The 20,564-nt window shown below is 41.0% G+C and overlaps 1 protein-coding gene across 1 annotated transcript; it reads left to right on the top strand.

Annotated features, from left to right (window-relative positions):
* Nucleotides 1-811: 811 nt before the first annotated feature.
* On the top strand, nucleotides 812-19,920 carry ZNF875 (zinc finger protein 875). The gene is made up of 5 exons (XM_072968678.1): nucleotides 812-929; nucleotides 1,328-1,414; nucleotides 10,195-10,321; nucleotides 10,796-10,891; nucleotides 15,988-19,920. The coding sequence occupies exons 2-5, from the start codon at nucleotides 1,382-1,384 to the stop codon at nucleotides 17,643-17,645; spliced, it is 1,914 nt and encodes a 637-aa protein (XP_072824779.1). The 5' UTR covers nucleotides 812-929; nucleotides 1,328-1,381; the 3' UTR covers nucleotides 17,646-19,920.
* The last annotated feature ends 644 nt before the right edge of the window (nucleotides 19,921-20,564 follow it).

The following is a 20,564-nucleotide window of genomic DNA, read 5'->3' as shown; positions in this document are numbered from 1 at the left end:
GGTACCTGACCCTCAGCCTTCAATAACAACCCCAGGGAATTCTGGATCAAGCCTTGGGACTTCATTACACTACTACCATCAGGGCAACTTCTGCTCTTTGCCTTAAGTCTAGTCTCTACTCTTCCAAATCCCGGGGACACGTGACCAGACCCACTCCCACTGCCATTTCAGGAGTTGGATCCAGCCAAATCCCACTCTTTCCGAAAACAGCCTAGGCGTTCCCCATCCGTAATGGCACACCGTCCTTCCCGCGGGGACGCAAGTCCGCCCTTATCCGGCAGTCCCAGCATAACATCACCGCCCTGCCCTATCCCCCAAGTGTTTTACTCTGAGCCTCGTTCACCCTCCCACCCCAATCCCTCACCGACTCAGGCCCCACATGTCTTGAGCTCAGTTTCAACTCCAGAAAGGGAACTCGGGGCAGAGACTTGCGTAGGGGAGCCTAGGTGCCCCAGCGGCTCCCGCGCGCCGCTGAAGGTCAATGCGTAGTCTGGCCACCTGCCGCCGCAACACCGGTAGCCAGGACCACATTTCCTAGAATCCTCAGGCGTGTCCGCGACGCTCTCGTGGTTTGCAGATCTCACTGGCCCTCGGTGGAGAAACTCGCGGTCTGGGCATCTTAACAATGGGCTCCTAAAGTTGGCTGTGTAAGTGCAGATGCCAGTCACCCTGTATTGGAGAAGCCCATTCGCCGGCCCCTTCTACATCCAAAAGACTACACTCTCCAGAGGCCTTTGCGGCCACTCCCGCCCTCCCTTCCGCTTTCCCCTTAGCGGGAGGAGGTGGCGTAAGAGGAAGACTTCCGGTTGGTGGGTTCAGCCCGTTAGACTGGATGGCGGTGGGGTAGATGTTATTCTGGTCTTTTCCACACCTCTTCTTTTGGTTCCCGAGCTTCGGCCTCAGGATCCGCACCGTGTATCCCGCGTTCCGTGAGTGCCCTGTAGTCATAGCCTCGTCCATTCAGCACGTCCCTCTGCTTGTCCCCGTTTTATTCACGGGGACCCAGGCTACCTCCGAAATCGGGCGCTCTCCTGTAGGCATTCCTAGGCCACCCATTTTCCTTTCACTCCAGCCCACAGGTTTAGAGACAAACCCTTTCTCCACTGCTGGGGGATATGGGCTTCACTGCGGCCAGAATTTGGGGCTGAGCTTGAGGGTGCTCCGTCACCCTGGGCCCTTTCTCTAGAGCTCTGGATGGGAATTGGCTTGTGCCGGCGATTTCTGTGACACTCCCAATCTCAAGTAACGGGGCTCTGGAGCAGACCCCGCCTGCACTGGGAAGGGGTTTTCCAACTAGGCATCTTCTCATTTCTCTTCACACCCTCAGATCTGCCTTCTGAGACTGCCCTTCTTCAGGGAGAGCACTCAGGGGACCAGGAAAATGGCCACGAGGCTCCTGAAAGCCAAGAAAGAGGTGAGAATTTCCGTTAAATTCCATCTTGGCTGTCAAGAGGATGGATCCATTACCTTTTCTTGCTCTGGAAGCTGCCTTGTTGGTACTGGACAAAGTTGACTCCTGGTCCTGGAGAAGTGGCTCATATTACATGGAATCGTCCCTCAACATTTCCTTCTGCTCCACCCATACTTAAGGCATTCTCAAAGTAGTTAATTGTGAACAGCACATGGAACAATTTAGACGAAAATACAGGGACATCCAGGCTAGTTGTCCAGTGATAAGGATGAAAGGCAGGGACAGCGGAGTAACCAGTGGCCTGCAGTGGCTAGAGAGGACCTCCAGGAGAAGTAGGGCTGTCTGAACTAGCCTTGAGTGTCTGGTAAATTGGAGAGTTGGTGAAGACATACCAGTAGGAGGAGGGCAGAAAGAATGATTAGTCTGAGGCTGGGCCACTGGGCACACTACCCTTGCCACAGTGTGGGAAGATTATAGTGGCCAAAGGACTTATTTTACGTTTATTTTTAGATATGTACTTGTGAAGATACAAACTAGCTGTCCACACTTGGAGCAGAGAGGAGTTTGATATGGTCTGACCTGGATTTTACATTTGAGAGCATTTTCAGCATCTGGCAACGGGATTTCACCAAAAATTCTAGATTACCTGCCTCTTTGAAAATAAATTGCACTGTACTCTGTAAGGACATTTGAGCTGAGCAGTGTCTTCATCATTTGGACAGGTCCTGCAGAGTCTGTTTGTACTTCCCATAGTATCCTTCATACTGAGGTCCTGCAGAGTTGAAACCATTGACAGTTAACATTTTGCCTGCCCCTCTCATTTTTGTTACCTGTCTGGTCCCTGAAGGATTTTCATTTTCCAGCTCTGAGTCTGGGTGGCCAGATTGAGTGCCAGGGTCAGGAGTGTAGACTTTGTCTTTGAGTAAGATGAGTTTTGAAGGATGTTGAGAAAGGATTTTCTTTAAGGAAATCAATAATATAGGCATACAGGGACTTAAGGGGAAACTTTCTAATCCCTGAGCATGGTGACTCTGAAGACCTTGACTTAACTGAATGTGACTAACATTTATTGAGTGCCAACACAGTTGTCAGGCTGGTTTATTATGATTTTTGATATGCATTAACTTGGTTATTTCAGATCTGCCTTCACTATCCTCATCCAAAAAATCAGAGTAGAATATAGACAGGAAATGAGATCTTGATTTATTCTTAATCCTGGCCTCCCATGGTAGAGATTTATAACTTCTTGGGTGTTATCAGAATAACTTTGAGAGTTCTTTGTTTCTCATTTGTAAAGTGTTTCATTAATTTGGAAGGTGTTAGTGCCAAGAATGCATAAGAAATCCAAGTCAGGGCATTTCCTAAGGTAACATTGAATCATAGTATGTGGGTACTTTCTTCACCACTCCTAATGTTAATAGGGAAGCATTCTGGTTTTCTGGGAAAAGCCAGAAAAATTTGTGTCAGCTGACTTTTCTTGCCCTGATACTTAAAAAAAAAGATATTATGAAAACTTGATCAAAGTGCACAAGCATTTGAATGGATAAGTTGTTTAAGATGAATCCTCTGTGCCTCAAGGCGTACCTGGCACACATGAAATGTTTGGTGCCTGGAGGAACCACAACCTAAAATAAATTAATTCGAAGGAACTAAGTAACAAAGGAGTTTCTGTTGTTTGTTTTGATGTTATTTGAGGCATATAATTAACCACATATTTCAGGGGGTTGGGGAGGATTTCCAGGTAGTCTGATATGCATGACATCTGAATTACAGAAAACAATTTAAGCAAACATACAGTAGAATATTAGCTATCACTGCCTGAGAGGATAAATTAGATATGTAACAAGTGAGTTGGGCTGGCAGGCACATGATATTACTGATTCTTAGCATTTTTTCATTGATTCCATCGAAAAAATTTGCTGAATATCTACTGTACAGAACACTTGATAGACCACAGTCAATGATGTGTTAAAGCACAGCCTGCACACTTATTGAGCCTTCCATTGTTATTTTTGGATTTCTTTTATCATTGGGATTTGGTTTAATTTATGTGCATACACACACGCCCCTACATACATACATTGCGATAGATATTAATGATAAAATCATATTGTATTAAAGTTAGAGACAGTGTGTCTACTCAGACCCATTTTTAAATAGGTGAAGGAACAGCCAACATTTATCCCACTGAAAGTGATTTCTACAAAGTGCTTTGAATGGATGAACCCATCCACTATTTCCCAATATAGGGTAACATTCAACTTGTTCCCAATACTTAACTGTAAATAATGCTTCTATGACCAACTTTGTGCTTGAAATTCTTTTTATAGATTTGTATTTATTCTCAAAAAAAAAATGACAAGGTGTTTTGAAGCAGTGGGCACTCACACCAGTTGGAGCTTTGGAACCCTGCCTGTTCTAAAACCTTTGACCCTATCAATTATTTCTTCCATTTTTGAGATTCCCTTCTTCCACCACCATGTCTTTGCTTTACATTGTGCAGTTTTACATTCCCAGGGTATACCTGCCAGTGCAGATCTTTTTCTTCTCTCATGTGAATGTTCATCATAATGTCCTGATTTGTTTCCCCATGGTGATATGTTCCTTTGCTACCCATTACATCTGTAATCCTCATTTCCCCCAAACATTACTACAATAGCATCGCTTTTCTGTTCAGAAGCCTTCCTTCTGTGGCTCACAACAGCATCTTAATATTCAGGACAGTCCTCATTTCAGATGTGTTCTCTTTATGACATCGTGTTCTGATTATTCATTCTGGAAGTGTGTTTATTGCCACCACAGTGGAGTAATTTCATATATACCTTTTAGATATGTTCATTTTTTAGGCATTTGGCTGGAAATGGGAGAGAAATAACCATTCATGTCATTCAGATGAATCCATCCTCTTTATAACGTAATGCCTTCATGCCCAAGAGTGAGTGAGAAATGGAAGGACTGAATTTATTGCTCTCTAAATCTGTTTTAGGAGTTTCTGACAGCATGAGGATCTCTTAGCAGATCAAGGTTAATATTAGTTGCAAAGTATTTTTCATATAACAAGACTCCTTTATCAGTATATAGGTTAGCCTTTGCTGCATAACAAACTACCCCAAACTTACTGACTTAAAATCATTTATTAGCACATAGTTTGATAGGTCAGTATTTTGAGCTGGGCACAGATGGGTGTTCTGCAGGTTTCACTTGGGCTCTTGTTGCTGCAGTCAGCTGGTGGTTTGACTGGGGCTGAGTGACCACCCGTGCCTGACAGTTACCAAACTGGTTGACTAGGGTGCATTGGTTCTTCTTGGTTCTTTTCTGTGTGGGCTTGGGCTTGTTCCAGAGACTCTGCTTAGACTTGATCAAATGATGGTTTTGGGTTTCCCTACACGGCAAGAGAGAGGACAACCCCAATGAACAAGCACCTTAAGCCTCAGCTTATGTTACGTTTACTAATGTCCCTTTGACCAAAGCAAGTCCCATGGCCAAGTCCAGAATTGTGGAAGGGACTAGCACAAGGGTGTAGATACAGGGAGACATTATTCACTGGGATTCGTTACTGTAACTATGCTCTGGTCCCAATGATCCATATCCTTCCCATGTGTAAGATAAACTCACCCACCTCCCAGGATCCCCGGAAATTTCATCCTCAGACTCAAAGTCCAGTATCATATGTATATCAGTCTGGATGTGGCTAAGGCTTCTTCAGTGAGACTCCTTTCAGTCCAAGACATACTAAAAAGACAAGTTATTTGTTCTTCTCCGCCCCCAACTACTCACGTAGCATAAAATGGTGAGACATAGACAGGAAAACTGCAGTAGACACTCCTATTCAAAAAGGGGAGGAATTGGAGGCACATAAGAGGCTTCTTCATTTTGAACTGTCTCTAGTCCTTTTAGTCAAGCTGATACAACTTCTTTAAAAACTCTTTGGGTTTCCCATGTATCAGATTATATTATTCTATTAAACAAAAATATAATTCTTTTCCAGATCTCTCATCTTTGGGTGGGGTGTCGATGCTGTGGGACAATACCTGTAAGAATCTCAGAAGCCCTTTTGTCTAGTTTAGAATCTGCTATGCATCACTTTAACAGTTTCAGAGGTCATAAAATTTAGGCCTTTCAGCCAAACTCTTAATCTTCACCCTGAAGCCATTTCTTTTCTTCAGACTCTTGCTGGCTGGAGAGACTGGAGATGTACGATAGTTTTATTTTCCAACCTACAAGTCCTGGCTTGTCTATATTTCGTCTAAATTATGTTTGTGAACTGCTTACTTGCTGCTTTTGCTCTTCTCTTTCTGTATATTATCATGTGTAGCTAGAAGCATCTAGCTGAAGCTTTTAACTGGCTTTCAGGAGATCTCTTTAGCCAGACTTGAAAATTCATTAGGTATTTTTTCTGGATTTTAAATTAATGCAGGAGATAGTTTTGCTAATACATAGCAAGCATTGTCTTTTTTTCAAGCTCACCACTTTTCTAGCCTCTGCTAACAGTTTGTTTACTATTTTTCCAACCTTTGCTATCAGTTTCTTGGATGCTTTCCCAGCCTCTGCCATGTCCTAGTCCCAAAGCTAAAAGTTTCAGGTAGTTGTTATGGTGTCACTTCATTTCTATGTGCCAGTTTAGGGGCTTAAAACAAAGTCATTTGTTAGTTCACAATTTTGTGGGTCACCATTTAGGCTCGGCACAGCTGAGTGGTTCTTATGATTTACTGGGGCTTGCTCATGTGGCTGCTCAGCTGGAGCTATATGGTGTCACTTGCCCGGGGGTTGACAGGCTGGTTGGCTGAGGTGTCTCCATTCTTGGTTCTCTCTGGCCTCTTCAGGAGGCAGACTCAATCTTTTTACATGATGGCCTCAAGGTTTCCTGCACAGAAAGAAAGAAACCCAGCCCCAAACCCAAATGCCTTTCAAACCTCTGCTTGCATTATATTTGCTAATGTCCCATGGGATAAAGCACGTCACATGGCAAGCCAAGAGTTAGTTTAGGAGGAGAAAGGGTATAAACGCATAAAAAGTAGAAACAGGGAGGAATGATTCAACAGGGCCCTTAGTATAACGATCTATCAGTCAGATAGGATGCTTTTGGTTGCAGGCAACAGGAAACCCCACTTAGACAATTAGACTTTATTTCTCACAACAACCCTAAAAGGTAAGTACTATTATAATGTCCATTGTTAGAAAATTGAGACACAGAGATGTTAAGTTACTGATGCAAAGTCATGGGAGAAAGAGAACTGTCATTTGAATACAGTTTGTCTCCAGAGTGTGCTTTTAATTACTGAGTAGTTTGCAAACTTTACTGTAAATCAGTCACCTGGAAGGCTTGTTAAAACAGATTGCTGGGCCCCGCCCCCAAAATTTCTGGGGTGGGGCCTGAGAATTTGTATTTCTAACAAGTTCCCAAGGTATGCCGGTGCTGTGTTCAGGAACCATACTCTAAGCCAGTACACTAAGCTCTGCTGCCTCTTTGGGGGTAATCTGTGCCCACATTATGAGCCTCAGGAAAAGTATTAGCTTCCCATTACTCCGTCTTAAAAATGAAGAAGTCTTCTGCTAGAATCCTAGAGCAGGCGTCTTGTGACTTTGTTGGTTAGCATTGGCTGATAGATCCATTCTTCAGCTGACAAGGGGATGGATTACTTTTACACCAGTCAGGCCTCCTCTTGACTTTAGTTCCCCAACTCTAGCTGTGTTGCTTCTCAGTGGGAGAGATTTGGAATGGAACATCCAGTTAGTGTTTACCAACCCCCGCCCACAACACACACACACACACACATGCATGGTTCACAGACAAGCAGACAAGGAAACCATGAATTTTTTTAGAGCTGCAGGAATACCAGTTGTGTTCAACCTGTTGAAATAACATAGGCTGGTCTCCAACGTAGCTCCTTGGTCAGAGATTTTCAAGATATGGGTGCGTATGTGTGTGTATGTTCATTCTGAAAAAGGATTGTAAGATCAGATCACCACAGGGACTAGGCAGATACCTGAATAAGTGAATAGTCTTTTTCTCTCTAACATTTAATTCTGAACAGCTTTGAACCTACATAAAAAAATATAAAGACTCGCCCATTGATAACTCACATACCCACCACCTGGATTCAACAATGAGTATTTTGCTACGTGTGCTTTACCACCTGTCTGTCCACATGTGCCATCCTCTACCATCAGTTCAAGGGTAATACTCAAATACTGCATTAAATGCACAGTAAAGGATAGAGATTTATATTCCTTTGATCTTTCAGACTCTCTGTAGGCTGCTACCACCTGCCTGCTCTCTTTTGCAACTGGCCACTTTTTATTCTTTGTTTCTTCCCATCCTCACACCTTATCTGGAGTACCTAGCCCTCCTCGCTCTCTTTGATTCTTTGCAATCCTGCCTGGCCTTTAAGATCAAGATCATACTTCCCTCTCAGGAAACCTTCTCTGATCTCTCTATCCCACACTGTCCTCTGCCTCTTGAGAGTCCTCTGACCCAGTGATTCTCAACCATGACTATACTTAGGAGCCCTTAAAAGTATAATATAAAAGCCCTGCCCCTAGAGAGTCTGATTGTATTGATTTGTGGTGGGACCCAGAAACCCATAATTTAAAACACCACACAGTTAGCTCTAAAATATAATCAGGAATGAGGAGTGGGAACCATAGCTCTTATTCATCCTCTCTGTGCTCTTTATGGTTAATTACGTTGAGGCAGGCTGCATTCTGGGATTGCTGTTATTGTAGGGGTGGGGGCAAGGTGGGAGTGGTGTCTTAAGACCATTCCACAGCCCAGCCAGCGTAGAACAGCTGGTAGGGGACAGGAAATTTAGGGGAAGGTCCTCCACGTGTGTAAGAGCCATGAGGAGGGCACAGCATGGAATTAGTTTGAGAGGTACAGTGTCATCCCTCAAGGAGTGAAGGTATTCTGAGAAGGGGATGCAAAATCAAATCACCGAAGAGACCAGTCATGTACCTAAGTGGGTGAAACTGGTAAGGCAGGAGTTGTAGCCGTCTGCCAATAGCATGCCTAGGCTAACGGACCCCCAGCATAGGTCACCTCCAGCCAGCCAGCTGTGGCTGTGCAGCAGTGCAGAGCCCAGAGCGGTCAGACTTACGGGTTTTTCAAAAGGACCTGTAAGCTGAGCTTTTTATGCGAAATCTCTTAATATATAATTGATATTTTAAAAAATTTTAAAGCGGTGTATGGGTCAAACTAAATCTATCTGTGGACTGCAGATTGTGCCCTGTTTTAAAAGACAAAATATTTCATGGGATAGAAAATATCCTAGCTTATTTGGGCTTGGTTTCTACACATCTTCAAGCTAAGACATGTCACCAAAACCTTCATGCCAAGGACTGCTTCTATTCCCACCCTCCAGTGTATAGCTTTCTAAGTCACAGAGGGATAACAATAACAAATGCATGTGAAATCATCTAAAAATACTTGACTGGTTAGTGTTTGCAGGCTCTGTTCTAAGCACTGGGGCAATGGTAGTAAGTAATGCATATGGAGCTTATAGTCTACTGAGGAGTCAGAAAATAAAAGTGAATAACACATGCAATTTCTAGAGTTAAGGGCGTGCAGCAAAGTGGGAAAGGGGAATAAGAATCCTAATGAGCGGATGGAATTTCACACAGAGCGGCCAGGGAGGACCCCCTCCGCCCGAGCACTTCCTGTGTGGAGCAGTCAGTTGTCTGAGTCCTTACGTTTCTCTACTCATCGGATCCTAAGCACAACCTTAGGAGATAAGCACTGTTATTCTCAGATCACAGAAGAAGAAACTGAGGTGCTGGGAGGTTAACTAATTTGCCTAAGGGTAAACTCGTTGGGGATAGGTAGGTTCCCCACCCCAGAGGCTGAGGTGCTTCATGTAGAACATAAATGCTTAGAGCAAGTAGTCTCTTAAATTCTTCAGACTCAGCAAGATGATTATTTTTTCCCTTTAATTTTGTGTGTGTGATGCCTTCCTGCCTAGACTTAAAGCTCCCAATGTGAAAGGACTTTTGTTTTGCTTTTATCCCTCATAGCATTGAACCTAGGACGTTGACAGTGACAGGTGCCCCAATGATGCTGGCTGGATGGAGATGGGAGAATAATGGTCTTTGAATTCTAGGCACCAAGGTCGTGTAGGGTAGAAGAAAAATTCTCTTTTCCTCTACCCATCTTAGGTTCATTGACTGGGGCCCTGTGAATTAGGCAAAAGACATATTTACAAGAGAAAAACAGTGAGAAGTTTATTAGCATGTGCATCATGCATATACATGGGAGTACGTGGTGATGGGTAACTTGAAAGAGGTGCTTAGAACTTGAGCTTATTAATCATCTTAACAAAAGAACAATAACTCCTTAGAGAAGTGACAAGACAAAGGAAAAGGGCTTTGCACTTCTAGGATAGAAAATTGTGGGAATTAATGGAAGATAAGTGCTAGTTATTAAAGATTTACTGTGTAGATTTCTCTGGCGCACATCTCTGGCTGATAAGGGTCTAGAGTTGTCCCTGGGGATTAATTTCTGTCCTCCTGGTAGAGAGGAGGGGAGACACTTTTACAAATTTACGTTCTGCTTTTAGGCAAATGGAGGGCAGAGAGCTTTTCTTGTGTCTGCTTATTAATTCAGTGCAAAGTAATCTGTATGCCAAAGTGGCATATTTTGTAGTGGTATATTCTGTCATCCTTCATTCACCATTCATAGTAAGGTCTAGAATCTTCTCTACCTCCTCAGGGAAGCCTTTTGATCCCTTACCCTGAGGTGTGGGCAAGGCGGACTCCTGTATGAGCAGGGGTGTGTTTTGTGTTAAAAGGCATTCGTGGTGTTCGGGGATGTGGCTGTGGACTTCACCCAGGAGGAGTGGAGGTTGTTGAGCCCTGCTCAGAGGACCCTGCACAGGGAGGTGATGCTGGAGACTTACAGCCACTTTATCTCACTGGGTAAGAATGGCTTCCCTTAACACTTAAAATCTGCTCCACAGAGGATTTTCTGTACGCCAGGAAGAAAGGCTACTCACACAGCAGCTTTGCCTTAGGGTTGGACTTAAAAACAATAATTTACCTTTTTCCTCAGACTAGATCTGTATTCAGTAGAGTTGAAAGCAGGTAGATTTATTCGTATTGTATATGTCACCCTGCATTTCCAGGTCTCCTTCCCAAGGCTGGGGCTTTTTTTTTTTTTTTAAACTTCATCTTGCCCCAAACTCAGGAGATTTTCATTTATCAAGTGTTAATATGCTGTTTTTCTGAATGGACTCACCTTTGCTCACTCAACCCTCCTACTGCAGAGAGTTCACTATTCATAGGTCCTTTGTACCACCTTCTGGGTTTCCCTCCCCATTTTGGCTCTGAGTTCCAGGGTGGTCCCTTGAGCCCACAACCAAGAGTCTCCTTGTTTTCTTTCCTTCTGAGCAGAAATCCCATTTTCCAAACCAAAACTCATTTCTCAGCTGGAGCGAGGGGAAGAGCCCTGGAAAGAGGAGAGACAAAGTCTGCTGAGACTCTGCCCAGGTGAGTGTGACACAGGGGAGTTGGACCATCCACAGCGTGGCAGGTAGGGAAGAAGGAGACATCTCTCAGGTACTGGGGGGAGCTCTTTCTAAGACCCTGAGGCCCCGTAAGGCTGCCTGGTGTGACTTCCTTTCCAGAACAACATCTTGAGTTGATGGAGGGACCTTCCTGGTTGCCTTGTCTCTTTCCTCCACCAGGAAGCTTCCCTGCCTCTCATTTGGTGGTGTTTTTTTGCAGGGGATACCAATTCAGTCTGCTGCCATTCTCAGAAATGGGCTTCATTCTGTTTACTTTTGATTTGATATTTGGAAATTACTTCGAAATTACAGAAAGTTTACAAGAACAAAAATAGTGCAAAGAATACCTTTTATATCGTCTACACGCATGTATATATATAAATATATATGGTATATATATTATATATATAAAATGGCATGACAAAATCACTATTAATATTTTACCCAGTTTGCTTTGTCATGGGCGTGTGCACTCTCCCTTTTCCCCCCACCATGTGTATGAGTATATATTTATGTACATATGTGTGTGTCTATGTGTAGGCTCATATGTTGATGTTTGTTAAAAGATTTTCCAAGACTGGTAATATTCTAATGTAACAACAGTACAGTTATCAACTTGAGTAAATCTGAAACAAGTAAACTTTGATACAATAATTTTATCTAATATCTATGATCTACCTCTCATATTACAATTGTCACTAGACACAGTATATCCTTTTTCCTCTCCAGAACATGATCCAGTAGTGCATTTACATGTCAACCCTCTTTAGTCTCTCTTAACATAGACCATTTCCATAACCTCTCTGTCTATGATGGCACTGATGGTTTAGAAGTATACAGTTTCATGGCTCCTGCTTTTTTAACAATTTCATTGAGGTATAACTTATATACCATAACCTACTTAAAAGTGTATAGTCTAACTGTTTTTAGTAAACTTTTAGGGTTGTGTGATCATCACTTCCATCCAACTTTAGAACATTCCATCACTCCAAAAAGTTACCTTGGATGTATTTGCATCTATCTCCCACTTGAGCTCCAGGAAACCATTGATAGGTATCTCTATAGATTTGCTTTTTTCTGGACATTTTATATAAATAGTATCAAAAAATATCATAACTGGCTTCTTTCAGCATAGTGTTTTCGAGGTTCATCCATGTTGCAGCATGTGTCAGTAATTCATCCTTTTTTATTGCCATGTAATATTCCATTATATGCTATACTATATTTTGTCTACCTATTCACAGGTTGATGGACATTTGGATTGTGTCCATTTTTTTGTTATTGTGAATAGTGCTGCTAGGAACAGTCATGTACCAGTCTCGATGTGGACATTTGATTTCACTTCTCTTGGATAGGTAACTAGGAGCAGAATTTTTGGACTATATGGTGTGTTTATGTTTAGCTTTTTAAGAAACTGCAAAATTATTTTCCAAAGTGGCTGTACATTTTTATTAGCATTTATATTTTACATTTCTGTCATATTTTTATTTTCTATTTTTCATTTTTCTAGTAGCAGTGTATTAGGGTCTCAGTTTCTCTACATCCTTGTCAGCACTTGGAATTGTCTCCGATTTTGATTATGTACATTCTACTGAGTGTGTAGTGGTCTTTCACTGTGGTTTTAATTTGCATTTCCCTAATGCCTGGTGATGTTGATCTTTTCATGTGCTCGTTAACCACTGGCATGCCTTCTTTGGTGAAACTGCTACTCAGTTCTTTTGCCCATTTTTAAGTTGGGTGGTTTGTCTTCTTTTTGAGTTGTAAGGGTTTTTCACATATTCTAGACACAAGTCTTATATCAGATATAGGATTTTCAGTTATTTTCAACTAAAATGAAGTTTCAGAGGAAAGACAAGTCCATGGCTTGTCTTTTCAGTCTCATAATGGTGTCTTTTCAAGCATAAAAGTTTTAAATTTTGATGCTGTCCAGTTTAACAATTTTGTTTTTAATGAATCGTGCTTTTGGTGGTATAACTAAGAAGTTTGCTTAACACAAAGCCACAAAAATTTTCTTCTTTGGTTTCTTCTAGACATTTTATACTTTCAGCTTTTACACTTAGGGCTGTGATCCATTTTGAGTTAATTTTTATGTATCAAGTGAAAGTCTAAATTCTAAATTTTCTTGCATATGAATATTCAGTTGTCTTGGCAGTATTTGTTAAAAAGAGTATGCTTTCCCTCTTTCAACTGTCTTGGCACCTTTGTCAAAAATCAATTGACTGTAAATCTAAGGGTTCATTTCTGTACTCCTAATTTTGTTCCAGTGATCTCTATGCCTCTTATGACAGTAGCACACTATCTTCATTATTGGGGCCTTACATTAAGTTTTAAAGTTGAGTAGTGTAAATCCTCTAACTTTTTCAAAATCATTTTGGCTCTTCTCTGTCTCTTGAATTGCCACACAAATTTTAGAGTCATATTGTCAGTTTCTACAAAACAAAACAAAACAAAACAGTCCGGCTCTGGTTGTGTTAGGGATTGCATTGAATCTATAGATCAATTTAGGGAAAATCACAATTTTAATGATATTGAGTCTTCTAATCTATGATTATCTATTTAGGACTAATTTCTCTCAGCAGTGTTTGCAAATGTTCAGTTTGCATGTCTTACGATAACTTTTGTCAAATTTATTCCTCAATATTTTATTATTACCTATGTTACTGTGGATGGTGTTGTTTTCTTAATTTCATTTGTGGAATGTTCATTCCTAGTATGCAGAAATACAATTGATTTTTGTATTTTGAGCTCTTATCATATTACCTTACTAAATACAATGCTCATTTATTGTCCCTTTTTTGACGATTCCTTGGAATTTTGTACATACGGGGTCATATAATCTGTAAACGGAAGAGAGGCTTACATCTTCCAATTTAGATGTCTCTAACTTCTTTCTTCTCCTCTTCCTTGTTCTGCTGCTCCCCTCCTTCTCCTCATCCTCCTTTAGCTTTTTGGCTAGAACCTCCAGTGCAGTGTAGAGTGGAGTTGTTGATAACAGACACCTTTGTCTTGTTTCTGAACTTAGGGGAAAACATTCAGCCTTTTACCATTAAGTATGATGTTAGCTGTGATCTTAGCTGTAGGTTTTATGTAGATGCCCTTTATCAGGTTGAGGAAATTCAGTTCAATTCCTAGTTTGTTGAATGTTTTTATTATTTATGGGTATTGGATTTTCTCCATCGATTGAGATGGACATGTAGTATTTGTCTTTATTTTGTTAATATGATCTATTTCATTAATTGATTTTCAGATGTTAAATGAACTTTGCAATCCTAGAATAAACTCCACCTTACTGTAGTGTATAATTCTTTTTGGCTTACTGCTGGATTTAGTTTTCTAATATTTTTTAGGGATTTTGTCACTCATGTTTACAAGGGGTATTGATCTGTATTTTACTTTTTTTTTTTTTCACTTTCTTTTTGATATCTTTGTCTGGCTTTGGTATCTGGATAATGACTACGTAGAATGAGTTGGGAGATTTTCTCTCCTTCTCTATTTCTGAAAGAGTTTGTGAAGGATTTGTATCATTTCTTCTTTAAATATTGGTGAAGACACTTGGACAGGGGCTTGTCTTTTTGGGAAGACTTTTAATTAACTAATTCAGTCTTGTCACTTATTACAGGTCTATTCAGATAGTCTAGCTTTTATTGAGTTAGTCTTGGTAGCTTGTGTCTTTTTAGACTTTTTCTGTTTTGCCTTTGTTGTCTAGTTGTTGGCATAAAGTTTTTATAATACTCCCTTTTAATTTCTGTGAGGTCAGTAATGATGTTCTGTTTAATTTCTGATTTGATAGTTTCTGTCTTTATTTTTTCTTCTAGCTAAAGATTACTCAATTTTATAGAGCTTTTCAAAAAACAACTTTTAATTTCATTGGTTTTTCTCTATTCATTTATGATTTTCTATTTGATTAATTTCTTGTAAATGTGTATTATTTCTTTCCTTCTGCTTGTTTAATGCTTTATTTGCTCTTTTTCTAATTTCTTAAGATAGAATCTTGGATGATTGATTTGAAACCATTCTTCTCAAATACAAGCATTTAAAGCTATAAATATCTTTCTAATCACTTCTTTAGCTGCAGCCCATAAACTTTATTATGCTGGGTTTAGTTTTCATTCAGTTCAAAATATATTTCAATTTTTCTTCTGATTTCTTCTCTGACCCATGAGTTACTTAGAGGTGTCTTGTTTAATTTCCACATATTTGTGGTTTTTCCGTCTTTCGTTCCTTTTCTGGTTTCTAATTTAATTCCTTTGTGGTAGGGAAAACATATTTTGTATAATTTTAACCTTTTTAAGTTTACTGAGACTTGGTTTTTTGCCTAACGTATGATCTGTCCTGGAGAACGTTCTGTGTGTACTTGAAAAGAATATGCATTTGGCAATTGTTGGATGAAGTGTTCCATACGTGTCAGTTTGGTCAAGTTGGTTGAAACCCTATGGATTTCTGGGGCTCTTTGTTTTTCTTCAGTCATTCTTTCACTCTGTTCTACCATTTTAGGTAATTTCTAATGATTTCTCTTCAAGTTCACTGGTTCTGTTACAAAGTCAAACATGCTATTGTATCTGCCTAGTAACTTTGTAATTTTAGTTATTTTACTTCTTAATTCAGAATTTCCTTTTGTTTCTTATTAATGGTTTCTATTCTTTATTGAGATTCTCCATTTTAAGTTGTTATCATACTTGCTTTTAATTTTTCACACAGTGTTTTCTTTTTGTTTGTTTTTACTTTCTCACACATTGTTTTCTTTAGTTCTTTGAATATAGTCATAGTATCAGTTTTGAAATCTCTTTTGTCCCTAAGTGTGGGTCACTCTTTCCTGTTTCTTTGAAAACTGGATATTTTAAATGTTATATCGTAGCCATACAAAAAGCAGGTTGCAGGCTGGATTTGGCCCACTGATCAAGTTTGCAGATTTTTGCGATAAAAAATGTAATGTATAAAGTGAAATGAAAAGTAGATCTTGGGAAGGGTGGCTGAGTGCGAGGCAGTAATGCAAACATATTATGAATGACCAGTGGGCAAAGCAAAATTACCTAGCAGCCCTATCCGTGACTGCTCTGACTAAAAACATTCTTTATTCAGCAGGATCAAAGCTGGAAACTCAGCCTTGTTCCCCCTGTCCTCCAGCATTCTCTAGTCAGCAAGCCCTCAGCCAACATGTGTGGCTCAGTCATCTCCCTCAGCTGCTCTCAAGTTTATGTGCAGGAAATCATCTCCGTCCAGGGAAACCCTATTCAGAAGATCAGGAACAGCAGCAGGAGCAGCTGTCTGGTCAAACCTGCTTGAGCAACAAAGCAGACATTCAAGAGAGAGAAGAAGATTCCAAGCCCGTGTGTGGGAGAGAAAGCAGAAGCTGGACTTCGGAGGTGTTCTCCAGCCTCCCGGAAGAACAACCAGTAAGGGCCAAGGAAGACCACTTAGTGGTGGATGTAGGGCCCAGCCCAGAGGAAATACTGTGTGGTTTAGAAGTCTCAGGATTTGGAGCAATCAGATATGGAGAGCTTGGGCTAGGCTTTATCAAGGAGTCAAACCAGCTCAGCCTCCAGAAGACACACACGGGGGAGACACCTTACATGTACACGGAGTGGAGACAAGGCTTTAGCAGTATGTCAGTCCTCATCAGAAACCAGAGGACACACTCTGCGGAAAAGCCTTATGTGTGCAGGGAATGTGGGCGAGGCTTTACCTGGAAATCAAACCTTGTCACCCACCAGAGGACACACTCAGGGGAGAAACCTTACATGTGCAAGGAATGTGGACGAGGCTTTACCTGGAAGTCAAACCTCTTCACACATCAGCGGACACACTCAGGGGTCAGGCCTTACATGTGCAAGGAATGTGGGCAGAGCTTTAGCCTGAAGTCGAACCTCATCACACACCAGAGGGCACACTCTGGGGAGAAGCCTTATGTTTGCAGGGAATGTGGGCGAGCCTTTCGCCAGCATTCACACCTCATCAGACATAAGAGGATACATTCAGGAGAGAAGCCTTATGTTTGCAGGGAATGTGAGCAAGGCTTTAGCCAGAAGTCACACCTCAGTAGACACTTAAGGACACACACAGGAGGGAAGCCTTATGTGTGCACAGAATGTGGGCGTCACTTTAGCTGGAAATCAAACCTCAAGACACACCAGCGAACACACTCAGGGCTTAAACCTTACGTGTGCCTGGAGTGTGGGCAGTGCTTTAGCCTGAAGTCAAACCTCAACAAACACCAGAGGTCACACACTGGGGAGAAGCCATTTTTATGCAGGGAGTGTGGGAGAGCCTTCCCCCGGAAATCAACCCTCATCACACACCAGAGGACGCACTCCGGGGAGAAGCCATTTGTATGCAGGGAGTGTGGCCGAGGCTTTAACGATAAGTCAACCCTCATCTCACACCAGAGGACACACTCAGGGGAAAAGCCTTTCATGTGCAGGGAGTGTGGCAGAAGGTTTAGCCAGAAGCCAAACCTCTTTCGGCACAAGAGGGCACACTCAGGTGATACACCCTTTGTGTGCAGGGAGTGTGGGCAAGGCTTTTGTGATAAGTTAACTCTCATTACACACCAGAGGGCACACTCAGGGGGGAAGCCCCATGTGTGCAGGGAGTGTGGGCAGGGCTTTAGCCGACAGTCACACCTAATTAGACACCAGAGGATACATTCAGGAGAGAAGCCTTATGTTTGTAGGAAGTGTGGGCAAGGATTTAGTCGGAAATCAAACCTTATCAGGCATCAGAGGACACACTCAGGATAGAAACCTTGAGTGTACAAGGAGTGTAGTGAAACCTTTAGCCAATAATCACCCTTCATGAGCCACCAGAGGTCACACCCAAGGCTGTGGCTTTAGTAAGAAATCCGCCATTGCCGGACACTAAAGCAGGGACATCTTATGTGTGATGGGAGTGCTCATGAGACTGTAAGGGTCAACGTCTCTAGCCCACCTGAAGAATTGCTGGCCCGTTTTCAGGAGCTCTGGCTTTCCCTAGTGGGGATGGAGGTTGTGGACAGCTCTCAGGTAACTTGATGGGGGAGAGTACTTCTTAAGTAGGTTGAAATGAGAGAATGGACACTATTCTAATGTTGTTTCCCAAGTATTCTTGAGCTCTCCTTCCACAGTAACCTGGATGTTAAGGAAACAACAGTTCTAGAGCTCATATTTAATGTCTGCCTGGCCTTCTGCGAACAAGAGGCTTGACAGAAACCATGGCTGATTTAATCTTAGTTCCCCGGAGCATAACCCAGCAGAGTCAGCTTTAGGGAGAGCTTGGGAAATGGTGAACTCATGGGGACAGAGAGAGTGCGTGGGTAGAAGGTTTTATTAGACAGAGGGCTGACAGGTAAGAAAGACTAACTATTGTAGCTCTAGGTTTGGGAAGAGGTGTCCATTTTTGGAAATACCGTACGTTTGCTCGCTTCCTGGGGCACTCTCTGGTTTCCAGGTTGAATCCATACTGAAGCTATTTTTATTAACTAGTGCATTTAGCCTAGAAATGTGTTATTTAGTGTTACGAAGAAAACGTGCACATATATACAGAAACACAAAATGAAATTACTTTCTATTCTTTGAATCACCATACAACATCCCATTAGTAATTATTTGGTTTAAATCTTTCCACCTGTTGTAAAATATACTACTTTTTTGGTTGAGGATACTCTCTTTTTGAAAATGACCATGTCCCACAAATTCACTTAGGATTTTGTCCCAAGGCCCAGGTTTTTTTCATGAAACTTGACTAATGATTGTGAATTTTATTTGGAAAATAAAAATTTCCAAGAATGGGCAGGAAGTATAGGAATTGTATAATAACATACATCTTTTTATCTGTGTATAGGTGTTTAGAATAGATATTTAAAACCATAAGAAAACAAAATATATGAGTATTTAGAAAGTGGTGAAGCAGGATTTCAAGTACAAGATTCAGTGCTTGGATCATTGACCCTCAATTTAGGGAAAGAAATAAAAGAGGTCCCCAAATTTCAACACCCAAAGGAGTGTGTTAGGGACTCACTATCTCAAATAGTATGAGGTGTAGAGTTTTACTTTTTGTTCAAAATCTGAGTTTGAGTGGAGTGAGCAGAACCTGGTGGAAAATTATGAAGTATTATCCTAGATGGAGCAAGTGCCATGGCTTTTCTTCTTCCTCTCTGTGGTAAATCCTGGCCCAATGCCCTTGCTCTTTCACAGCAGAAAAATACATTTTGTGTTTTAATCTCTTTGAGTCTTAGACTCTAATTATTCTTTTGCATAAAATCATGTCACAAAAAGAAGGATTCCAAAATTAAACGTGTACCATTTACTGCTTTTTAACTTTTAGAAGGAATATTTCAGTTTTCAGTGTAATCAGTACTTTAAAAAAAAAAAAAGATTTTGCCCTGAAGTATTTAAAACTCTCAACAGGGAAAAAAAAAAAAAAAGAGCACTGCCAGTATATGAAGAGTCAAGCAGATCCAAAGAGATACAAACCCTGGGAGACATTTCTGTGGAGCAGCAACCAAACAGAAGGACCTGGAAATGTTCTGAGAAAGGGGTAGAAAGAAGTCCCATCCTTTGGCCCTGTCCAGACCCACCTCTACTGATTCTTAAACCCACATAAGGCCTCCTGCCCGAGAGGAGACAGAATTGGGACAGGTAACCTGAGTTGTCCATCGGGGCCTAACATTAAAATCTGTGTGCAAATTTGGAAGCTGAATAGAAGGCAAACACGACATGGTATTCAGATAAGTCTTCTCAGTCATGTGTTTTTATTTTTTATTTTTTTCAATCTATGTCTGGATTACCAATCCACTAGTGCCCCCCACTTCATATCCTGAGGTGTTAGGTCTAGATGTTTAAAACAGACAGAAAAAGTGGCCCAGACCAACCGCTGCCCATCCTGCCAATCCTCTGGTAAGTAGTAGACTATAAAGCATGGAGAAGTTTTTGAAGAAAAGATGATAAACAGTATGAAACAATGAGTATTGCTTCAAATCCATTAAGCCTGTTATGGTCACCATTGAAATGTTCCAGATTAAAAAGAGTTTGCAGTAAATTTTAATATAACTTTCATTTAATTCTGTTCTATTATTATGGATCAGTGGTTCTCTGAGTGTGGTCAGAGGGTGTTTGGGGGCTCTTTCAAGTGATCTGCATGGCCAAAACAAATTTCATTGTAACTCTTAAGGCATTGCTTGCTTTTTGTTGCTGCGCTGGAATTTGTGCTGATGGTGCAAAAGCAGCGTGGATAAAACTGCTGGCTTTAACATGAATCAAGGCAGTGTCACCAAATCGTACTTCTAGTTATTATATTCTTTTCTTCCCCTGACTTGTGGTTAAAAAAAAAAGCCAATTCCACTTGAATAACATTCTTATTCATAAAATAGTAAAAATTTAATTTTGTTGAATTTTGACCTTTGAGTAAAACATTTTAAAATTATACTTTTAATTTTGAGATAATTGTAGATTAACACACAGTTGTAAGAAGTTATATAGGGAGATCCCATGTACTCTGGCCGTTTTACTCCAATGGTAATGTTTTATAAAACAGCACTGTAATATCACAGTTAGGATACTAAAGTTGATCCAAACACATCTTTTAAAAATTTTATGTGATGAAAAGAGAAATACTCATAAAGTCCTTCATGTTGAAGTATGAAGTTGTTTCAAGGAAATGCACTTCTATGATTGTTTTATTTG

Source organism: Vicugna pacos, chromosome 9 (assembly GCF_048564905.1).
Source record: "Vicugna pacos chromosome 9, VicPac4, whole genome shotgun sequence".
NCBI classification, from domain to species: Eukaryota; Metazoa; Chordata; class Mammalia; order Artiodactyla; family Camelidae; genus Vicugna; species Vicugna pacos.
The sequence above is the reverse complement of the archived record's forward strand: the minus strand, read 5'-3'. Positions and strand labels throughout refer to the sequence as shown.

What these genes read in the sequence shown, in the direction of transcription:
- ZNF875 (XM_072968678.1), top strand. Translation starts at nt 1,382, where the DNA reads ATGGCCACGAGGCTCCTGAAAGCCAAGAAAGAG. An exon ending in TCCTGAAAGCCAAGAAAGAG is followed by an intron (nt 1,415 to 10,194) that starts GTGAGAATTTCC and finishes TTGTGTTAAAAG; the next exon opens with GCATTCGTGGTGTTCGGGGA. An exon ending in TCTGCTGAGACTCTGCCCAG is followed by an intron (nt 10,892 to 15,987) that starts GTGAGTGTGACA and finishes TTCTTTATTCAG; the next exon opens with CAGGATCAAAGCTGGAAACT.